This window comes from Bradysia coprophila, unplaced genomic scaffold (assembly GCF_014529535.1).
Source record: "Bradysia coprophila strain Holo2 unplaced genomic scaffold, BU_Bcop_v1 contig_313, whole genome shotgun sequence".
Classification (NCBI taxonomy): Eukaryota; Metazoa; Arthropoda; class Insecta; order Diptera; family Sciaridae; genus Bradysia; species Bradysia coprophila.
This window is the reverse complement of record NW_023503572.1, coordinates 432,082-453,074: the sequence shown is the minus strand read 5'-3', so window position 1 is coordinate 453,074 and position 20,993 is coordinate 432,082. Positions and strand designations below refer to the sequence as shown.

At 38.6% G+C, this 20,993-nt stretch overlaps 2 protein-coding genes across 2 annotated transcripts; both read right to left on the bottom strand.

The window, feature by feature from the left end:
- Positions 1–7,756: 7,756 nt before the first annotated feature.
- Positions 7,757–9,685, bottom strand: LOC119079222 (leucine-rich repeat-containing protein 15-like). Its single transcript, XM_037187011.1, has 2 exons — positions 9,539–9,685; positions 7,757–9,380 (listed from the first exon to the last, which is right to left on the bottom strand). Exons 1-2 carry the CDS (start codon positions 9,565–9,567, stop codon positions 8,189–8,191), a joined length of 1,221 nt encoding a protein of 406 aa, XP_037042906.1. The 5' UTR covers positions 9,568–9,685; the 3' UTR covers positions 7,757–8,188.
- Positions 9,686–19,722: 10,037 nt separating this feature from the next.
- On the bottom strand, positions 19,723–20,811 carry LOC119079249 (O-antigen biosynthesis glycosyltransferase WbnK-like). Its single transcript, XM_037187031.1, has one exon. It carries the CDS (start codon positions 20,809–20,811, stop codon positions 19,723–19,725), a length of 1,089 nt encoding a protein of 362 aa, XP_037042926.1.
- Positions 20,812–20,993: the final 182 nt, after the last annotated feature.

Below are 20,993 nucleotides of genomic sequence, written 5' to 3'. Positions count from 1 at the left end.
TGTCCGGAGTTATCTTCGAAAAACCATAAAGCACTTATTGGGCCTCAGCTCGGGAGGGGTCGATCCAAAATCACTCATCTTCGAACTTAGCCTGTCTTTTGACATTACCAAACGGAAAAAAAAGAATTTTCAAAATCGGATGCTTTTTACTCAAGTTATCGTGCAGACAGGCAGACGGACAGATGGACATTTTTTTTCACTGATTTGACATCTCTAGACAATCACAATAGGTTTCCCCTTACTCAGGGAGTCCAATTCGACGTGTTACAAACGTATGCGTAAACTCATTAAGACTTTGAAACTTCGATTTTAGTCCCATCGTTAATCCAAAATGATTCAAAGACGGCACGGAACACGGCACAATTATAATAATTTTACGTGAAAACAAACTAAAAAATGCGTTTGGAGTCGATTCAAATACTCGCTTTATTTATTTTAAATTATGCCAATTGTGATTTTTGCCTTTTTGCCTTTTTGTCGAGACGAAGCCTTGATAATGATTGCGTGGCAATCGAAACTAGTAGGCAAAAATCACAATTGATCATTCGCATCAAAAAGTTTTTTATTTTTAAATGATCAAAGACACTATGTTCATTCAAAATTTAAGTTTAAAAAAAATCTACGCGTTCAAATTAGTTTTATAAAAATAAAATTAAAATTAATTCATTTTTGCACTGACTGCGAAATCGCACCTTGTCAGCACCTTGTCAGTTTGCTGTCTACTGAAATGTATGGAATTTATGAAATTTTTATTTTTTTTGGTTGGTACCATTTGCTATGCAGTAAGTGAATATTAGCGCGAATACTTTGAATATGTAGTTTCAATTTGATTTATAAAAAAATTAAAACAATATTTACCCATGCCGTAGAAGTACTTTTGTCTTATAAAATCATAATTTATCGAAATAAAATAAAAAGTCCTGAATGCGAATGATTAATTGGCATAATTTAAAATAAATAAAGCGAGTATTTGAATCGACTCCAAACGCATTTTTTAGTTTGTTTTCACGTAAAATTATTATAATTGTGCCGTGTTCCGTGCCGTCTTTGAATCATTTTGGATTAACGATGTGACTAAAATCGAAGTTTCAAAGTCTTAATGAGTTGACAATGACTACTTGGTCACAAGAACGGAACGTGTTCTTCAGATTGAAGACAAGAATCGAAATTACAAGACAGTCTTTAGTGTACCTAAAAACTTGCAAGAAGAAGAAAATGTGCCCTGGCTTCATTGGCGTTAAAGTGAATGTTGTTAATCCGAGGTCGTTGAAGGCTAAACGCATCGCAGAAACCCGTTGGTTAAAGAATGAGATTAGCAATCATCACGCGAACCTGGTAGCCTGGGAAAGGCAAGCTTACGAACTACACCTAAGAATATTAAAGGAATGCACAGACAGTGTGAGGTATGAAAAATGGCTTGATGAATACCGTAGAATATGTGTGGTCATTGAGCACAAGAAAACAATGGCCCGAGTGAAGCAGCAAAACAAACTCAAAAAACTTCGTGTGAAATATCCGCCGTGTGTGAATAAGGTGGTGAAAGGACCGAAATATTTGGAGGATTTTGTCATCAATTTATCGTCGATTGAGCTGTCCAGTGAAGAACTAACGTTGCTGAACAAAGGTCTGAAGTACATCCCGCCACCAGTAAAATCTCCGATTGAAGACATTTGTGTGGATATAATGGCATCGATGAAGCATGAGAATGATGAGGTGAAATGCTTCGTCGAAAATAATGCAACCAAAATTGTTATGAGAGAACTAGCGAAGCGTAAACGTGTTGGTGGATCTAAGCACAACAAGAGATCGAATGAGACAAGTGAAGTATTGAAATCCCTGAGAGAAAAGAATGTTGTGTTTACCAAAGCGGATAAAAGCAACAACATCGTAGTGATGAATGCCGAGCAATATGAACATATTGCCAATAAAACCATTAGTCAGGGGCCATACGTCGAACGTGAAACGGATCCGTTATATGAAATGGTAAATGAAGTTGAGGCGGTTCTTGAGAGACACAAAAATGTACTATGTTCTAATCCAAGATATGAATTGAGGAAATGGAAAGTAAGCAATCCACAGGTCCCCCAATTTTATGTCCTAATTAAAACCCACAAAGAGCCTGATGAAGACGGTGACATGAAAGCCAGACCGGTGGCCTCAAACACGAACGCTCCGACTGAAGCCATATTGAAGAAGCTGTCAAAGATATTTAATGCAATGCCACCACCACCTGGTAAGTCGGTTAAGAATGGCACTGACTTTGCGAATCAAGTTTGTGGTGAAAAAGTCAATAAGAACGAAGAGATGGGTTCATATGATGTGACGTCACTGTATCCTAGTGTCCCTATCGATTTTACATTGCGCTTACTGATGGGATGGTTGATTTTGAATGGCACTAACCAACAATTAGCATTAGCGTATGTGGAACTGGCCCAATTATGCATGAAACAGAACGTGTTCCAGTTTAGAGGAAAATTCTTTTTCCAGTTTGAAGGAGCATGCATCGGGAGTGCACTGTCAAGCTTTTTCGCTGAAATGTTCATGTGTCACTTCGAAATGAGTATTGAGAAACACCCTTTGTTTCCTAGATTCTATAGCCGGTACATGGATGACATTTTCGTAATCCAGAATCAAAGAATGTTTGATAGAGTGAAAGCGATATTTGAAGAAAGGATGGACGAGATAAAGAAGGGAGCCATCAGGTTCACGATTGAAAGGCAGAACGGTGGAAAAATAGCTTTCTTGAATACCCAATGCGAAGTGGTCAATGGTCAAATTGAAATCGATGTATACCGGAAACCGACACACACAATGCGATTAATAACGATGTCACATTTTATGCATAGCCTGCCGTTGTCTGAAGAGAAGATCAGGGTTGAAACTGAGAAAATCGTCGAAATTGGTGAGACCAATGGTTTCAGCAGGTCGGCCATCATGGACGTCGTAAATAGGCACCGCAAAAAGAAACAGCTGAGAGACATCTCGACGCTTTACAATGACCCACCAGAAGAACCACTCAAGAGAATTGCCATTAGGTATTTCCCGGAAATTACTAGACTGCTGAAACCGTTATATCGCAAAGTAAATCTGGAACTCGTGCACAGAAATGATGGATCGTTAATGAACATGCCTGGATCGATAAAAGACCCCCCTCTTGAATTACACAAATCTGGAGTGTACCGCATCTCATGTTTCCATTGTGGGCGTGCGTATTATGGAATGACAATTCGCAAACTTTTCGTCCGTTTCAACGAACATGTGAAATCGGCCAATTTGTTGAACAAAACAGCGGTTGGCAAACACATTTTCACTTCAAAGCATGAAATCAACATTAGTGAACTCGAACTTATTAAACCGGTGAAGCAAATGTGGAAAGTTGAATTCTGGGAAGCGATACACATTCATAAACATAAACACGAGAATTTACTCAATGTTGACGATGGCAATGTAACGTCACCACTTCTCAATGTGTTCCGCCTGGAGAGAAGAATTGACAAAAATATCATTGATCTCACAGACGATACGAATGATGAGATTGTGGACGCAAGTGAGATTGATGAGAGTTTAGAATCAGTTTTTTATGATTGTGAATGAGAGATATAACGAAACGCATTGTTGCGCTTTTGGTCATTTGAATGTAGGAGGTTTTACTGTACACACACTGGAATGTGTACATGTTTGCAAATAGATGTGATAACAGATGTGATTCTTATGATATGCAGATATGTAGAACTTTTCTTCCTAGCTTTATATGTAACATGTAGTTTTTTTTTTACGTAATCTTTAGACGTTGATTGTACTTGTATTTGAATTATTGTTGTACGTTATGACTCCGTATAAGTATGATCTAAAATGTAATTTTTGATTTATGATGTAAATTTTGTCTTTAGTCGAGACGAAGCCTTGATAATGATTGCGTGGCAATCGAAACTAGTAGGCAAAAATCACAATTGGCATAATTTAAAATAAATAAAGCGAGTATTTGAATCGACTCCAAACGCATTTTTTAGTTTGTTTTCACGTAAAAGTATGCGTAAACCTATAAGACCCCAGTACTTCGTACGGGTCTAAAAATGTCCGTCCGTCCGTCTGTCCGTCCGACTGTCTGTCTGCACGATAACTTGACGCAACCGATTTTGAAAATTCTTTTTTTTTCGTTTGGTACTATGTGTAACATACAAAAAGTCCCATGATCGTAGTTAATTTATTTAACACAGATACCAAATGTCATGTGGAATGTATGGAACGCAAGTACATGGTGTAACAGCACTGCACATTGACGTTTGATTTGTTTTTATCAGAGAGAATATGACGGCTGGTCGTCTCTCTGGTTTTTGTTTGATTCAATTCATTGGTATTGTCCAGTACATTTAGATTCAACATTTTCTTTTGCTTTTCTGTGTAATAAGAAACAAAATGTCTTCGAGTTTAACTATAATACTCCATGTTGCGCTAGTCAATTTTAACTGTTTTTGCTTTCTTTGTTTTGAAATGGCTGCACAACAAAAATTTCTTAGCATCAACGGCCGACTATCTCAGGTCAAAAAATACAAAAAAACTTGGAGCCTCATTTAACTACGGATGATATCGAAGGAATTTGGAAGAGATTCGGGTCATATCTTTCCACCCTTTCCGGATATTATGAATGCGGTAGAAAAGTATTGTAGTGCCGATGCATATTAATACTGTGTATGACATGACACTGTTACTACTACTGCTTCTTTCGTACAGTGGAGAGTATGTAAAATCGCTACAAGAAGTTCAGAGCCTAAACAACAGTTTCAGTTCACATCAATTTTCAAATTGGAAATGATCGACGTGAAGAATAAAGATGCAATTTTAATGTCTACTTTCCCCAAACTGCAAACATTTATTTTTCCAGATTTTTACTGTGACGAAAGTCTGCTGATTTTTCCTGGAAAATTAAAATTCTCTACCTAGATATCGAACTTGAATTCAGCGACAATGTAGCTGAATCAGTCGGTAACAGTTTAAAATTTTGAAATACCTTACGATGCTAGCTGCAAGATAATTTGTTAATCCAGTGGGGTATCCCTCGCCTACGCCATTATGTAATAAATCTCTACTCCAACTAGTCGCGAAACAGCAACTTCTTTTTAATTTATTTTGATTCGTTGACTCATTTTAAGATAAACTATCAGAAAATGTGAGCGTGGCAAATGGATTGACTACTACACTTCCTAGGCTTATCTCAAATCTTAATAAAATTCTAAGCTTTAACCGTGGCTCAACGCTTTCCCGTTAAATATATTCTTCGTTTTCCTGTCAGAAGGATGTGCTATGTGAAAATAAATACAGACACATCTTCGTAGTATCGTAAGTAATTTGACGGTTATCACGAGTGTAATCGAAAATCATTGAAATAGGAACAAACTGAAACCTGAATTGACCTGAACCTGATCTGATAGATTTTGGGCTGACCTGATTTTTGTTGAACCTGAAAATATAAAACACTGACCGGACATCACTTCTTCTTCTTCTTCTTCTTCTTCTTTTTCAGCCTGTTTCTATCCACTGCTGGATGTAGGCCTCTCCAACTTCTTTCCATTTCGTACGATCCATTGCCATTTGCTGCCAGTTTGTACCTGCAATATTCTTAATTCCGTTTGTCCATCTCTCTGGTGGTCTACCTATAGCTCGTCTTTTATATGGTCGCCAGTTCATGATCTTTTTGGTCCAACGTTCATCTGTCCTTCTTGCAATATGTCCCGCCCAGCTCCATTTCAGAGATGCTATTCTTTCCATGACATCAACGACCCTGGTTTGTTGTCTACCTCACTTCTACCTGACCTGAATTGACCTGTTTCGCAAATTATTTTATATTGAGAATATATTGAGAAATAAGTTACAAATGAGCATGAAACCACGTAACGAAAAACACGATTTTAGAACTCCGCGGCAACGGAAACAATAAAAAAATATGCAAATGAACCAGGTCAATCCGGTATATTTCAAGTTAAATCTGAAACAGGTCAGGTCAGATCAGGTTAAATTGGAAATATATCAGGTCAGGTCGGGTCAAATGAAAATCATTTCAGATCAGGTTTTGATTTTCAGGTTCAGATCCACTGACAGAAAACAGAATGGTTGCCTCTCATTTTTAAGTACAATCAGCCACCTGGAAATATTTTCCTATTCGATTTTTTACATAAACTACACAGTTTCATCGAACTCTTTCCTATGTTTCCTAATACTTTGTCTAAATCTTTTGCCGATCCCAATATGCATCCCAATTTGCCGTAGAGATCATCGCATCATCGATAAAATGCAACAGTCCATTGAATTTTTATCATTTTCATTCATGTTTAGATCTCCAATGAATTTAAACATTAACGAATGTTTATCGACCTTTTCGTAAACGTCTTCCAAAAGCACTTTACGCAAACAATGCAGTGCACATGATCAAATTTGGACGATTCAAATACTTGCCTAGCATAAATTTCATGAAAATGGCTCCAAGAAATAAACATTGTCTTTTGTTTTCAATTTGTTGATTTTAATAACACTTTCCTTATTCGAAGTTCAAGAAAGTTATCAATCGAAGCATCCAGTAAAAGATTTGTTGAATCGTATTAATGAAACAATTTCGGAAATATTGAGAGGCTCTCTGGTTTAATGTACTTAGGCAAAAACGAAAAATCTAACAAGACAATGAAAACCGATTGACGTTTGTTGGTTGCGGATGTGTTTCAGGATTGAATTATGAATAAAAAGTTGTGACAAATTAGTGGAAAATAATTAATTTAGATAGTTTGCCTACTGCATTATCAAATTAATTTAAGTTTTCTTTAAAAAAAGCAAGAACCGAATGAGTTTTGTACGAAAACGAATCACTCAAACACAAAGTAAAGTTTGCGTTCCACCCATTCCACATGACATTTGGTATCTGTGTTAAATAAATTAACTACGATCATGGGACTTTTTGTATGTTACACATAGTAATGTCAAAAGACAGGATAAGTTCGAAGATGAGTGATTTTGGATCGACCCCTCCCGACCTGGGGCCCAATAAGTGGTTTACGGTTTTTCGGAGATATCTCCGGACATTTAAACGTTAAACTTGTAAGTGACACGTTAAATAAAAGGTATTTACAATACCGATCGACAAAAAAAAAGTTTATGGAAATCGGATGACCGACTCGTGAGTTAGACCCCTTGGTGTGAACTAGGTACAGGGCGCCAAGCAGTTTTTGCTTGTAGGTCGGCCACATTTGAACATATTTCGTCTGTTTTCGCTTTATTAGATAGGTATTGACCGTACCAATCAGGGAAAGTTTATGAAATTATGTTATCCGGAGCGTGAGCTAGGTCTCTTAGAGTGAGCTCTTATCTGGCTACTCGGCCGTACAGTGAACGTGGAGTATTTTGTCAATATCTCGAGTAAATTTTGACCGAATTTCATGTTTTTTGTTTTGTTTGAAAGGTATTAACGAATGTAAAGCGTCGGTACTATTTCCGGTCTCCTAATAAAATGGCTGCCGGCGGCCATATTGGATTTTAGTAAAATTGAAATATCTTTAAATAAATCAGTCAGAATAAATTTGTATTTTCTTTTACGTTGCGTTCACGAAAATTCGAGAACAAAAACTTGTCGAGAATTAGTCCTTAGGATCTTAGGAACTTGATCAATCGAATAATTTTTGAAAAAAAAAACAAGAACAAAATGAAAGAAAACTCGTCATTTGGTCAAACAAACATGATGAAACATATGTATAATAGGAATTAATCATTCGCATTCAGGACTTTTTATTTTATTTCGATAAATTATGATTTTATAAGACAAAAGTACTTCTACGGCATGGGTAAATATTGTTTTAATTTTTTTATAAATCAAATTGAAACTACATATTCAAAGTATTCGCGCTAATATTCACTTACTGCATAGCAAATGGTACCAACCAAAAAAAATAAAAATTTCATAAATTCCATACATTTCAGTAGACAGCAAACTGACAAGGTGCTGACAAGGTGCGATTTCGCAGTCAGTGTAAGATTGTGTATTTAAGGGTTTTGAAACCCGAATAACAATAATAAAATACTTCCAGAAGACCAAGCAAGTTGTATATTACCAAACTTTTTCCCACACAAACACAGAAAAAATAATTAATAATTAATTTTATTAGTGGAGATTCACGAATGCAATGACATTCTACATCAGAAATGGAATTTACTTACAATAAATTCCATCGACCACCGAATAGTCTGAAGCATTGAAGTCAGACTCATGATATGCAGGAACATAAAACATTGTTCTATCGAACGACGTTGATTCTATCCATGCACAGCTCAACGGATTGCCGGGATACAGAATCCGTTTAAGCTTTGGAAATCTCTGTCCAATGGTCTCAATGCCATTAATTTGAGTGATATTGTTGAATGCAATGTCTATGCACTGAAGATCTTTGAAGGCTTCCAAGTGATCCAGAAAATTGGAAATTGAAATGTTGTTATTGGTGAGGTACAAGTTGCCCAATTTATTAGGAAATGCTTCGCCCGGTTTTGCTTGATTTTTGAAGTCGAAATATGTGTCTTCCATATAAATAGATTTCAGGTGCGGATTGGCTTTCACAAAGTCGTAGAGATCGACGTCTTTCAATCGGTTATGAGCAAAGTCTACGTAGCCCAACTGTTTTATATTGTAAAAGGCTCTGCCGATTTCGGTCATTCTATTCGAACCGAAGTAAGCAATGTCCAAGTTGGGAGTGTTGGCAAATATATTGTCAGGCAGTTGTTTCACTCGATTCGTTTCGAAGAACAGTTCCTTTAAAGTTTTACTATCAAAAGCTCCCTCTTCTACTACTTCGATTTGATTTTCATTCAATTCGAGTATTTCCAAACTGGTCGCACCAGCGAAAGTTGATGTTCGTATTATTGTCAACTTATTTTTGTTAAGTGAAATGTTGGCCAGTTTGGTTGCACCGTCGAAGGCATAATCTTCAATGTCACGGATACCATTCGAGTCCAGGTGGACCGCTACCAAAACAACAGCACCACCGAATACTTCTTTCGGTACAATTTCCAAACGATTTTCCTTCAAATTCAGATAACCTAAGCTTTTCGCATCGGTGAAATCACTTGGCGAAATCGCCGTAACACCGGGCTTGATTTGAGCATGGTAAATACCAGGAAAACGTTGGAAAAATATTCTCGGAATGGCGTCCGATACGTTCAATAGATGGACATAATGGATGGTCCTATCATCCTGATTTGGTGCGGTGATTACCGTTAGCGATGCATCGTTGCCGTTGATCGGATCCAACACCTCACACGAGTCGGTTTCATGCGACACACATTTCACTTCCAAACCGGTAATTGTTCCGAATCGTTGGAATATCAAGAGTAGGACGATGCTGATCGAACTGTAACAAATGAAATTACATTTGAAAGCGACCGTGCTTAGCACAGTTTATGAATCAAAATGAGTAAAAGGCTGAACATTTTATGTTAACATTTTGTTTCTGCGGCTCACTTATAATATAAATCTGACGCAATTCTTTATACTATTTTATATTCTCACCTTTTCAGCAGGAAATTATATAAACCCATGTCTATGCTTGTTGTATGCTCGCTAACTCCACAATGATTAATATTTCTCTGCTATATGCAGTTTTGTGATGATTATATTCGTCGCTATCAATGTGAAATTGATTAAAGAATGTTGAGAGGTAATTGAATTCAATTGTTAGGACTGGTGCACTAGAATGTATGTCAAACTGATATTTTGCACCATTTCGCATATGTTTCCGTCATTTCAATTAAGATAAGTTGCACTGTGCAGAAATGTATACTACACCTTTGCCACCCAATTTCGACACCTGACGCTGCGATTATGATTCCTCCATGCCTATGTGTAGATTTTGTGTGCTTCAAAAAAGAGTTAAGAATCTCACCTGTCTGTGGCGGATAACTCTTTCTACAATATAGATTTTTTGAGCTTTAATCATCTTAAGTGGCATTTCTGAAAAGGTAGATGCTATTTACACCCGGGGCAAATAGTCATATAAAGACTATTTGGACCCAACTTCAAAAAAATCTACAAAAATCATGTTTTTAGACCAGTACGAAGTACTCGGGTCTTATAGGTTTACGCATACGTTTGTAACACGTCGAATTGGACTCCCTGAGTAAGGGGAAACCTATTGTAGTTGTCCAGCGATGCCAAATCAGCAGAAAAAAACATAGCTAACGCCGACCCGTACGAAACACATATTCGTATCAAAAGCCTACAATGTGAAACTATAAATCTCACTCACTAAAAGAATGAATCTGCTGAAAAGCAATATTATCACTTTAAAGTCGCTCTTTTCCTTATTGTCATGCATAAAGAAATTGCCGGAATATCGACAGCCCCGTACGAACTCAAATTTATTAGATTTCATTATGACAGCTACATTGCTACATACCAGCGATTTTCACCTTACAATTTGAAAATGATAGGTAATTTCTTCATTCAATCTGTATGCAAAGTCTACTTACAAATCACTCGTTTCACGACAGACAACTTATAATTATAAGTTCTCTATTATCTCTTTTACTCATTCATTTTTATTACTTATTTATTATTTCATTGAATGAAGCCATTCAAATATATTACATGTAATAATATCGGTCAATGGGGGTCAATATATGTCTATATCATGCCCGCACGTTAGTAAGCGGGCGTGACGCAAGTCCACTACCAAAAATGTTTTAACAAAAAAATTTTGAGGACGGCGGAGAATATGAACAGCAACTTTTACACTTCTCCCCCTTAATTCCAGCGACCCTCAAACTAGGATATCTAGAATCTAGGAATCCACACGAGTTCAGCTTTCGTAATTGCGCAATTTTAAAAATGAATACTTTCAGTAAATTTGACCATGCATTTTGGTAACAGACGCATTAGAGGGTTGTAGACGTATTAGGGTTCCGGGCGTATCACGGCTACGGACGTATTATGGTTACGGACGAAATAGGATTACGGGTCGTACGGGGCTAAGTCGCAGCAAACGCTCCGACTGTTCTGATGCCTTGTTTTATTGCGGATTCGTCATCTATGAACATAACCAAATGCTTTGCCCTTACTGTCTGCTTCCAATTCGACGTGTTACAAACGGCATATTAATCTTATAAGCCCCCAGTACTTCGTACGGGGCTAAAAATGTCCGTCCGTCCGTCCGTCCGTCTGTGACCCCTCTAGCTTGAGCAAATCACAACCTTTTTTCAAAATTCTTTTTTTCCCCGATTGGTATCGACAAAAGTAAGGTCAAGTTCGAAAATGGGCATGGTAGGGTCGGCCCTTCCAGAGCTAGGGCCCTATAGGTGTTTTTCAGTCTTTCGACGATATCTACCGAAATATGCACGCAATAGCTGCTTGTGATATATCAAATGAAAGGTATTGACGAGTAGAACAAAGTTGCTGAACATTGTTTTTGGGTAAGATGCAACGTGGGCTTGTTGGGAGGGCTCAAAGGTCGTTACTCGGCCCTAAGTGTTTTTTGCACATAAATCGAGTAAATCTCATCCGATTTTGCTAGTTTTTCATTTGAGAGGTAATTGAATACCCAATGGAAAGTTGGCAAAAAATTTTGGGTTTCTAAAATAATATCGTAAATTGTTGGTTTTATTTGAGAGGTACTTCGTACGGGCTTTCGTAATTGCGCTATGCGCAATTTTAAAAATGAACACTTTCAGTAAATTTGGTAACAGACGCATTAGAGGGTTGTAGACGTACTAGGGTTCCGGGCGTATTACGGCTACGGACGTATTATGGTTACGGACAAAATAGGATTACGGGTCGTACGGGGCTAAGCCGCAGCAGACGCTCCGACTGTTCTGATGCCTTGTTTTTTCTAGATTTCAAGAAAATGCGGCCATCTTGAAATTTCGTATTTCTGAGATATTTTCGGCTATACGGCATGTGGAGAGTTGGGATAAAGTGTCACTTGTACAGTTTCGTTGACGGTAAACTTTTATCGACATTTCAAGAATACAGCGGTTATCTTGAAATTTCATATTTTTGAAATATTTTCGGCGATACTGCATGTTCAACTTAAGAAAACACAATTTTAGATCATTTATCAGAGTTTTAATGTCCATCGACGCACCCAGTGCATTAAGTGATTTCCAGTGTATGATAACTTGGCGCGAAATATCATAAGTGGAAACAACTTAATTGACTGGAAACATCGATGACTGTTAAAATTCGAAAATGTCTCAAAATGTTCCGAGCCAAAAAAAGCCCACTGTAATTGTACGGTATGTAGACTTGGAATAAATTGTCACTTGTAGAGCTTGCTCTATGTATTACCCAAAACTTTCAAAACAACTGATATCCCACTAAAACCTCAAAGAGGAAAAGGTGACGCTAGTGTAGTAAAAATTAAACTTCCAAAACATTTGATATCGGTTTTGGTGACGCATTCTGCGCCTCAACGTAATCAATTTTCACCAAGAAAATTTTAACAAGAAAATATGTCGACTAGAAGTTTACCGATGAGATTTTACAACGAAAGTTTTACAAAAACAAGGCATCAGAACAGTCGGAGCGTTTGCTGCGACTTAGCCCCGTACGATCCGTAATCCTATTTCGTCCGTAACCATAATACGTCCGTAGCCGTAATACGCCCGGAACCCTAATACGTCTACAACCCTCTAATGCGTCTGTTACCAAAATGAAAGTCAAGTTGGGCATGGTCAAATTTACTGAAAGTGTTCATTTTTAAAATTGCGCATAGCGCAATTACGAAAGCCCGTACGAAGTACCTCTCAAATAAAACCAACAATTTACGACATTATTTTAGAAACACAAAATTTTTTGCCAACCTTCTATTGGGTATTCAATTATCTCTCAAATGAAACAAAAACTAGCAAAATCGGATGAGATTTACTCGATTTATATGCAAAAAACACTTAGGGCCGAGTAGCGGCCTTAGTCCAAGGGCCCAAATTTGAAACATTTTTGCCACGTTCTTTTCGGTATTCAATTACCTTCCATAAAAAACTAAATCTAACAAAATCGGATGAGATTTACTCGATTTATGTGCAAAAAACACTTAGGGCCGAGTAGCGGCCTTAGTCCAAGGGCCCAAATTTGAAACTTTTTTCGCCACGCTATTTTCAGTATTCAATTACCTTCTATAAAAAACTAAATCTAGCAAAATCGGATGAGATTTACTCGATTTATGTGCAAAAAACACTTAGGGCCGAGTAACGACCTTTGAGCCCTCCCAACAAGCCCGCGTTGCATCTTACCCAAAAACAGTGTTCAGCAACTTTGTTCTACTCGTCAATACCTTTCATTTGATATATCACAAGCAGCTGTTGCGTGCGTATTTCGGTAGATATCGTCGAAAGACTGAAAAACACCTTTAGGGCCCTAGCTCTGGAAGGGCCGACCCTACCATGCCCATTTTCGAACTTGACCTTACTTTTGTCGATACCAATCGGGGAAAAAAAGAATTTTGAAAAAAGGTTGTGATTTGCTCAAGCTAGAGGGGTCACAGACGGACGGACGGACATTTTTTAGCCCCGTACGAAGTACTGGGGGCTTATAAGATTAATATGCCGTTTGTAACACGTCGAATTGGATGCAGACAGTAAGGGCAAAGCTTTTGGTTATGTTCATAGATGACGAATCCGCAATAAAAACAAGGCATCAGAACAGTCGGAGCGTTTGCTGCGACTTAGCCCCGTACGATCCGTAATCCTATTTCGTCCGTAACCATAATACGTCCGTAGCCGTAATACGCCCGGAACCCTAATACGTCTACAACCCTCTAATGCGTCTGTTACCAAAATGAAAGTCAAGTTGGGCATGGTCAAATTTACTGAAAGTGTTCATTTTTAAAATTGCGCATAGCGCAATTACGAAAGCCCGTACGAAGTACCTCTCAAATAAAACCAACAATTTACGACATTATTTTAGAAACCCAAAATTTTTTGCCAACTTTCCATTGGGTATTCAATTACCTCTCAAATAAAACAAAAACTAGCAAAATCGGTTGAGATTTACTCGATTTATGTGCAAAAAGCACTTAGGGCCGAGAAGCGGCCTTAGTCCAAGGGCGCAAATTTGAAACTTTTTTTGCCATCATTCTATTCGGCATTCAATTATCTTTCAAATGAAACAAAAACTAGCAAAATCGGATGAGATTTACTCGATTTATGTGCAAAAAACACTTAGGGCCGAGTAGCGGCCTTAGTCCAAGGGCCCAAATTTGAAAAATTTTTCGCCACGTTCTTTTCGGTATTCAATTACCTTCCATAAAAAACTAAATCTAGCAAAATCGGATGAGATTTACTCGATTTATGTGCAAAAAACACTTAGGGCCGAGTAGCGGCCTTAGTCCAAGGGACCAAATTTTAAACTTTTTTCGCCACGTTCTTTTCGGTATTCAATTACCTTCCATAAAAAACTAAATCTAGCAAAATCGTATGAGATTTACTCGATTTATGTGCAAAAAACACTTAGGGCCGAGTAGCGGCCTTAGTCCAAGGGCCCAAATTTGAAACTTTTTTTGCCATCATTCTATTCGGCATTCAACTATCTCTCAAATGAAACAAAATCTAGCAAAATCGGATGAGATTTACTCGATTTATGCGCAAAAAACACTTAGGGCCGAGTAGCGGCCTTAGTCCAAGGGCCCAAATTTGAAACATTTTTTGCCATCATTCTATTCGGTATTCAATTATCTCTCAAATAAAACAAATTCTAGCAAAATCGGATGAGATTTACTCGATTTATGTGCAAAAAACACTTAGGGCCGAGTAGCGGCCTTAGTCCAAGGGCCCAAATTTGAAACTTTTTTCGCCACGTTCTTTTCGGTATTCAATTACCTTCCATAAAAAACTAAATCTGGCAAAATCGGATGAGATTTACTCGATTTATGTGGAAAAAACACTTAGGGCCGAGTAACGACCTTTGAGCCCTCCCAACAAGCTCCTACATCCTACATCCTGCATCCTACACAAAAACAATGTTCAGCAACTTTGTTCTACTCGTCAATACCTTTCATTTGATATATCACAAGCAGCTATTACGTGCGTATTTCGGTAGATATCGTCGAAAGACTGAAAAACACCTATAGGGCCCTAGCTCTGGAAGGGCCGACCCTACCATGCCCATTTTCGAACTTGACCTTACTTTTGTCGATACCAATCGGGGAAAAAAAGAATTTTGAAAAAATGTTGTGATTTGCTCAAGCTAGAGGGGTCACGGACGGACGGACGGACGGACGGACGGACGGACGGATGGACGGACGGACGGACGGACGGACGGACGGACGGACGGATGGACGGACGGACGGACGGACGGACGGACGGACGGACGGACGGACATTTTTTTTATTGCGGATTCGTCATCTATGAACATAACCAAAAGCTTTGCCCTTACTGTCTGCTTCCAATTCGACGTGTTACAAACGGCATATTAATCTTATAAGCCCCCAGTACTTCGTACGGGGCTAAAAATGTCCGTCCGTCCGTCCGTCCGTCCGTCCGTCCGTGACCCCTCTAGCTTGAGCAAATCACAACCTTTTTTCAAAATTCTTTTTTTCCCCGATTGGTATCGACAAAAGTAAGGTCAAGTTCGAAAATGGGCATGGTAGGGTCGGCCCTTCCAGAGCTAGGGCCCTATAGGTGTTTTTCAGTCTTTCGACGATATCTACCGAAATACGCACGTAATAGCTGCTTGTGATATATCAAATGAAAGGTATTGACGAGTAGAACAAAGTTGCTGAACATTGTTTTTGTGTAGGATGCAACGCGAGCTTGTTGGGAGGGCTCAAAGGTCGTTACTCGGCCCTAAGTGTTTTTTCCACATAAATCGAGTAAATCTCATCCGATTTTGCCAGATTTAGTTTTTTATGGAAGGTAATTGAATACCGAAAAGAACGTGGCGAAAAAAGTTTCAAATTTGGGCCCTTGGACTAAGGCCGCTACTCGGCCCTAAGTGTTTTTTGCACATAAATCGAGTAAATCTCATCCGATTTTGCTAGATTTTGTTTTATTTGAGAGATAATTGAATACCGAATAGAATGATGGCAAAAAATGTTTCAAATTTGGGCCCTTGGACTAAGGCCGCTACTCGGCCCTAAGTGTTTTTTGCACATAAATCGAGTAAATCTCATCCGATTTTGCTAGATTTTGTTTCATTTGAGAGATAGTTGAATGCCGAATAGAATGATGGCAAAAAAAGTTTCAAATTTGGGCCCTTGGACTAAGGCCGCTACTCGGCCCTAAGTGTTTTTTGCACATAAATCGAGTAAATCTCATCCGATTTTGCTAGATTTAGTTTTTTATGGAAGGTAATTGAATACCGAAAAGAACGTGGCGAAAAAAGTTTAAAATTTGGGCCCTTGGACTAAGGCCGCTACTCGGCCCTAAGTGTTTTTTGCACATAAATCGAGTAAATCTCATCCGATTTTGCTAGATTTTGTTTTATTTGAGAGATAATTGAATACCGAAAAGAACGTGGCGAAAAATTTTTCAAATTTGGGCCCTTGGACTAAGGCCGCTACTCGGCCCTAAGTGTTTTTTGCACATAAATCGAGTAAATCTCATCCGATTTTGCTAGTTTTTGTTTCATTTGAGAGATAATTGAATGCCGAATAGAATGATGGCAAAAAAAGTTTCAAATTTGCGCCCTTGGACTAAGGCCGCTACTCGGCCCTAAGTGCTTTTTGCACATAAATCGAGTAAATCTCAACCGATTTTGCTAGTTTTTGTTTTATTTGAGAGGTAATTGAATACCGAATAGAATGATGGCAAAAAAAGTTTCAAATTTGGGCCCTTGGACTAAGGCCGCTACTCGGCCCTAAGTGTTTTTTGCACATAAATCGAGTAAATCTCATCCGATTTTGCTAGATTTAGTTTTTTATGGAAGGTAATTGAATACCGAAAAGAACGTGGCGAAAAAAGTTTAAAATTTGGGCCCTTGGACTAAGGCCGCTACTCGGCCCTAAGTGTTTTTTGCACATAAATCGAGTAAATCTCATCCGATTTTGCTAGATTTTGTTTTATTTGAGAGATAATTGAATACCGAAAAGAACGTGGCGAAAAATTTTTCAAATTTGGGCCCTTGGACTAAGGCCGCTACTCGGCCCTAAGTGTTTTTTGCACATAAATCGAGTAAATCTCATCCGATTTTGCTAGTTTTTGTTTCATTTGAGAGATAATTGAATGCCGAATAGAATGATGGCAAAAAAAGTTTCAAATTTGCGCCCTTGGACTAAGGCCGCTACTCGGCCCTAAGTGCTTTTTGCACATAAATCGAGTAAATCTCAACCGATTTTGCTAGTTTTTGTTTTATTTGAGAGGTAATTGAATACCCAATAGAAAGTTGGCAAAAAAATTTGGGTTTATAAAATAATGTCGTAAATTGTTGGTTTTATTTGAGAGGTACTTCGTACGGGCTTTTGTAATTGCGCTATGCGCAATTTTAAAAATGAACACTTTCAGTAAATTTGACCATGCCCAACTTGACTTGCATTTTGGTAACAGACGCATTAGAGGGTTGTAGACGTATTAGGGTTCCGGGCGTATTACGGCTACGGACGTATTATGGTTACGGACGAAATAGGATTACGGATCGTACGGGGCTAAGTCGCAGCAAACGCTCCGACTGTTCTGATGCCTTGTTTTATTGCGGATTCGTCATCTATGAACATAACCAAATGCTATGCCCTTACTTGCTGCTTCCAATTCGACTTGTTACAAACGGCATATTAATCTTATAAGCCCCCAGTACTTCGTACGGGGCTAAAAATGCGTCACAAAGTGGCATATGATTATTGTCGTATGAGGGATTTCCTCATACGTTTGTGTTACGTTTGAAAGGAACATCGTACGGGGCTTCGTAATTGCGCTATGCGCAATTTTTAAGACGTACTAATTTCATAAGAATTTTACTTTACCGACGTTTACGGGAACAGTAGGGCTACGGACGAACTAGGGTCACGTGCGCAATAGATGTACGGGTTCGTACGGGGCTCAGTCGCAGCAAACGCTCCGACTGCTCTGACGGCTGGTTTAAAGTATTTTTGACCGGTTCCATAGACATTGTGACAACGGTAATCATAAATCGCGTCCCATAAGTGCAAACCGGTCAAAAATACTTAACATTTTGTTTCTTTAAAGTGTGAAGCTATTTAAGCCTTCGTTCAAAGATATTTATGCTGAAATAAATGCTATTTCCACGATACCTGACATATTCTCCGTCAATCTTAGTGGAACTAGTGGTTGTTGTACGTTGGGATCAGAGCAGTGTTGACATTTCTAATTCATCCTAGCTCTAATTAACCTATTAAGAGTACGTACCGGTACGTACACAAAATATTTAATTTTTCTTGAGAAAAAATTAACTTTCGTATATTTCGTAGCTTTCGGAAGTGACTAATAAAATTTTATTTCAAAATAGTTACGACATTTTTATTGGTTACGACAGTGCCCAACTGATATCGCTGTAGGTGACGCATTCTGCGTTTGTACGCAAAAATTGTCAAAGCAAAAAATAGGCAAAAAAAATGTTGCGTCACAAGTGGCAGATGTTGAAGAATGTACTGTTAAGAATATTGTTAACATAGGGAAAAATACGTCCTGAAAGATTGTACAATTGAAAAATAGGCGAATCATCTGCCACTTTGTGACGCAAAATTTTTCTTCTAGAATTTTTTTGGCCTAATTTTTGCTTTGACAATTTTTGCGTACAAGCGCAGAATGCGTCACCTACAGCGATATCAGTTGTTTTGGAAGTATGCCCAGGGACTTGCGTCACTTTTACTCTTTGAGTGTTTTTGACTGATTCTTCATAAAGAAAACATTTCGAATGAGGGTGACTGGAAAACGTCAGTTACTCTTCTCATTCTGACGCTTTGCTACTACAGATGAGTATTATATATTTCGCAGCATCTTTGAACAATCCGTTGTCATACTTGATGCATAGTGATATTGTTTCGTTGATAGTCTATAATGTTTCACTGGATCAAGAGCTGGGGACGTTTCTTTCGTAGAGTCCGATTCTGGTTCAACTTCAACCGATAGAGGCAGTTCGACTGTTTCTTCCTTAGCAACCGATTTTAATTTCCATTTTCTTCAGCTTGTTTCTTGCGTCTTATTCAACTTCAACCGGCGGAGGCATTTCGACTGTTTCTTCCTTAGTGACCGTTCACGATTTATGTACAGTGAACTCTGACTATTGTGTAAGTATTCAGTTATTTGCACAACGGAGCCTGACTATTGTGCAAGCATCACGATGCATGCACAATTTTGGAAAAAGTTTTTCAACTAGGGGTCTACCATACAATCCAACATGTTTTCACAACAAAGTAGTTTTGTGCCCGGGCGACCGAGCAGCACAAAACTTTTTTGTAGCACCATTCGAGAGCACAAAAGATAGCTACCAATAATTACAAACGAAAACCCCAGCTGAAAAGGTGATGGCGCTGACGACATATACGATTTTCTTCAAACGAAAGATTGAGTCGGCAACTTTGTTGCTCAGCAGGCTTTGAAAGGAAATAATGAAGGAAAACCCGACCAATACGTTACTTTAACCAGTCGTTGTTTATGGAGGATATAACTGGGATCGATAGGTTTCACCATAACGCACCACTGAATGTACCACGCAGTACAAAAAAACAACATAAAACAGGGTTGTACTGGACGTGCCAAAAAACAAACATTTTATTTCGAAAAAGAACAACAAAATCCCACACTCACAGTCTAATTATTAAACGGATCAACAGTAATCCATTTGTCTGGATACGTTAAATTTCCACCATAAATTTGCATATAAAATTCGTCAAAACATTGACTTTCATAAAAATCTTTCGGAAACTTGGGCAACGGCGCAATAATAATTTTCTTCTCATTGCCGTTTAGGTAGGCCGCCCACCAACTAAACGTACTGTTAGCAACAATCAAGTGCTTGCACATTGTCATCAACACAAAGTCAGCCACTCGCGACAAGCCCTTATTCGAAACGAAGACAAAATTTTCGGTCATATTTCGAAAATCCGTTTTCACTGCGTCAATATCATCGGAAAATACAAAGAATGTTATGTCCGTCGTTGCACCAATTTTGGCCATTTCAATTTTCATCCTCTTAATGGCTGCCTCGTAATACGATATCGGAATTAATCGATTCTCCCAAATAAAATCGCCTCGTCTTATGTGAATGGCTACACTGTCCGTGGACAATATGATCGAAGCGAAATCCTTAATCGATTGGTCCACCATTTCCCTGACGTGATTTTTCAACGAAAACTGACGAATGACTTCGCTTTCAAACGGTTTGAAAAATATTTCCGACTCGAGACAACCATCCACATGCACCACTTGATCCTTGGGTATATTGCCAATATCCAAAATCGTTCTTTCATTCACGTACCACTTTTCCGTCGCATTCACACCAGCGAGATCAGCCATTTCTTTGCAACCAGTTTCAGTCCCGATGACAGTTTGTTGATACAATATGTTAAATGCCGACAACAGATATGATCGATCCGTCGCGTAGAATTTCAACAAAAACTCACTGTCCATGGAACTTTCCCAGTTGCTAGGCACGCAAATGTACAGATCGGAATTTCTCCGTTTTGCCAAAGAATAAGCGGCCGCAAATTGGAATAGCTGATTACCTATACCGCCGCCCGGCTGGACAATAACGGGCTTTGATTTCGGTGCCAGAATACCTCGTGATAGATCTGGGGGCTCTGGATCGGGGGGTAGGTATGCATAGACGAGGATAATGGTCGTTGTAATGAGCACGGCAGCAAAGTATCGCTGATGTAATCTTAATATCTTAACGCTCATTGTCGTGGCAGTCTAGGTACACACGCGCTCCTTTGATGTTTGCTCAATTTTAATTCTAATTAATTTCTCGCCGCGCCTCAGTTCACATCTGTGGTTGAGACGCTTTTTGCAGTTATCGTAGTTCTCCAGCATTGCACATAGCAGAGTATCGTCTCAACACACTCGCAACACACGAAAATAAC

Excerpts from the sequence above, each read along its gene's own strand:
- LOC119079249 (XM_037187031.1), bottom strand. The coding sequence starts at position 20,811 with ATGAGCGTTAAGATATTAAGATTACATCAGCGATACTTTGCTGCCGTG.
- LOC119079222 (XM_037187011.1), bottom strand. The coding sequence starts at position 9,567 with ATGGGTTTATATAATTTCCTGCTGAAAAG. Across the intron at positions 9,381-9,538 it reads TATAATTTCCTGCTGAAAAG|TTCGATCAGCATCGTCCTAC; the intron begins GTGAGAATATAA and ends CATTTGTTACAG.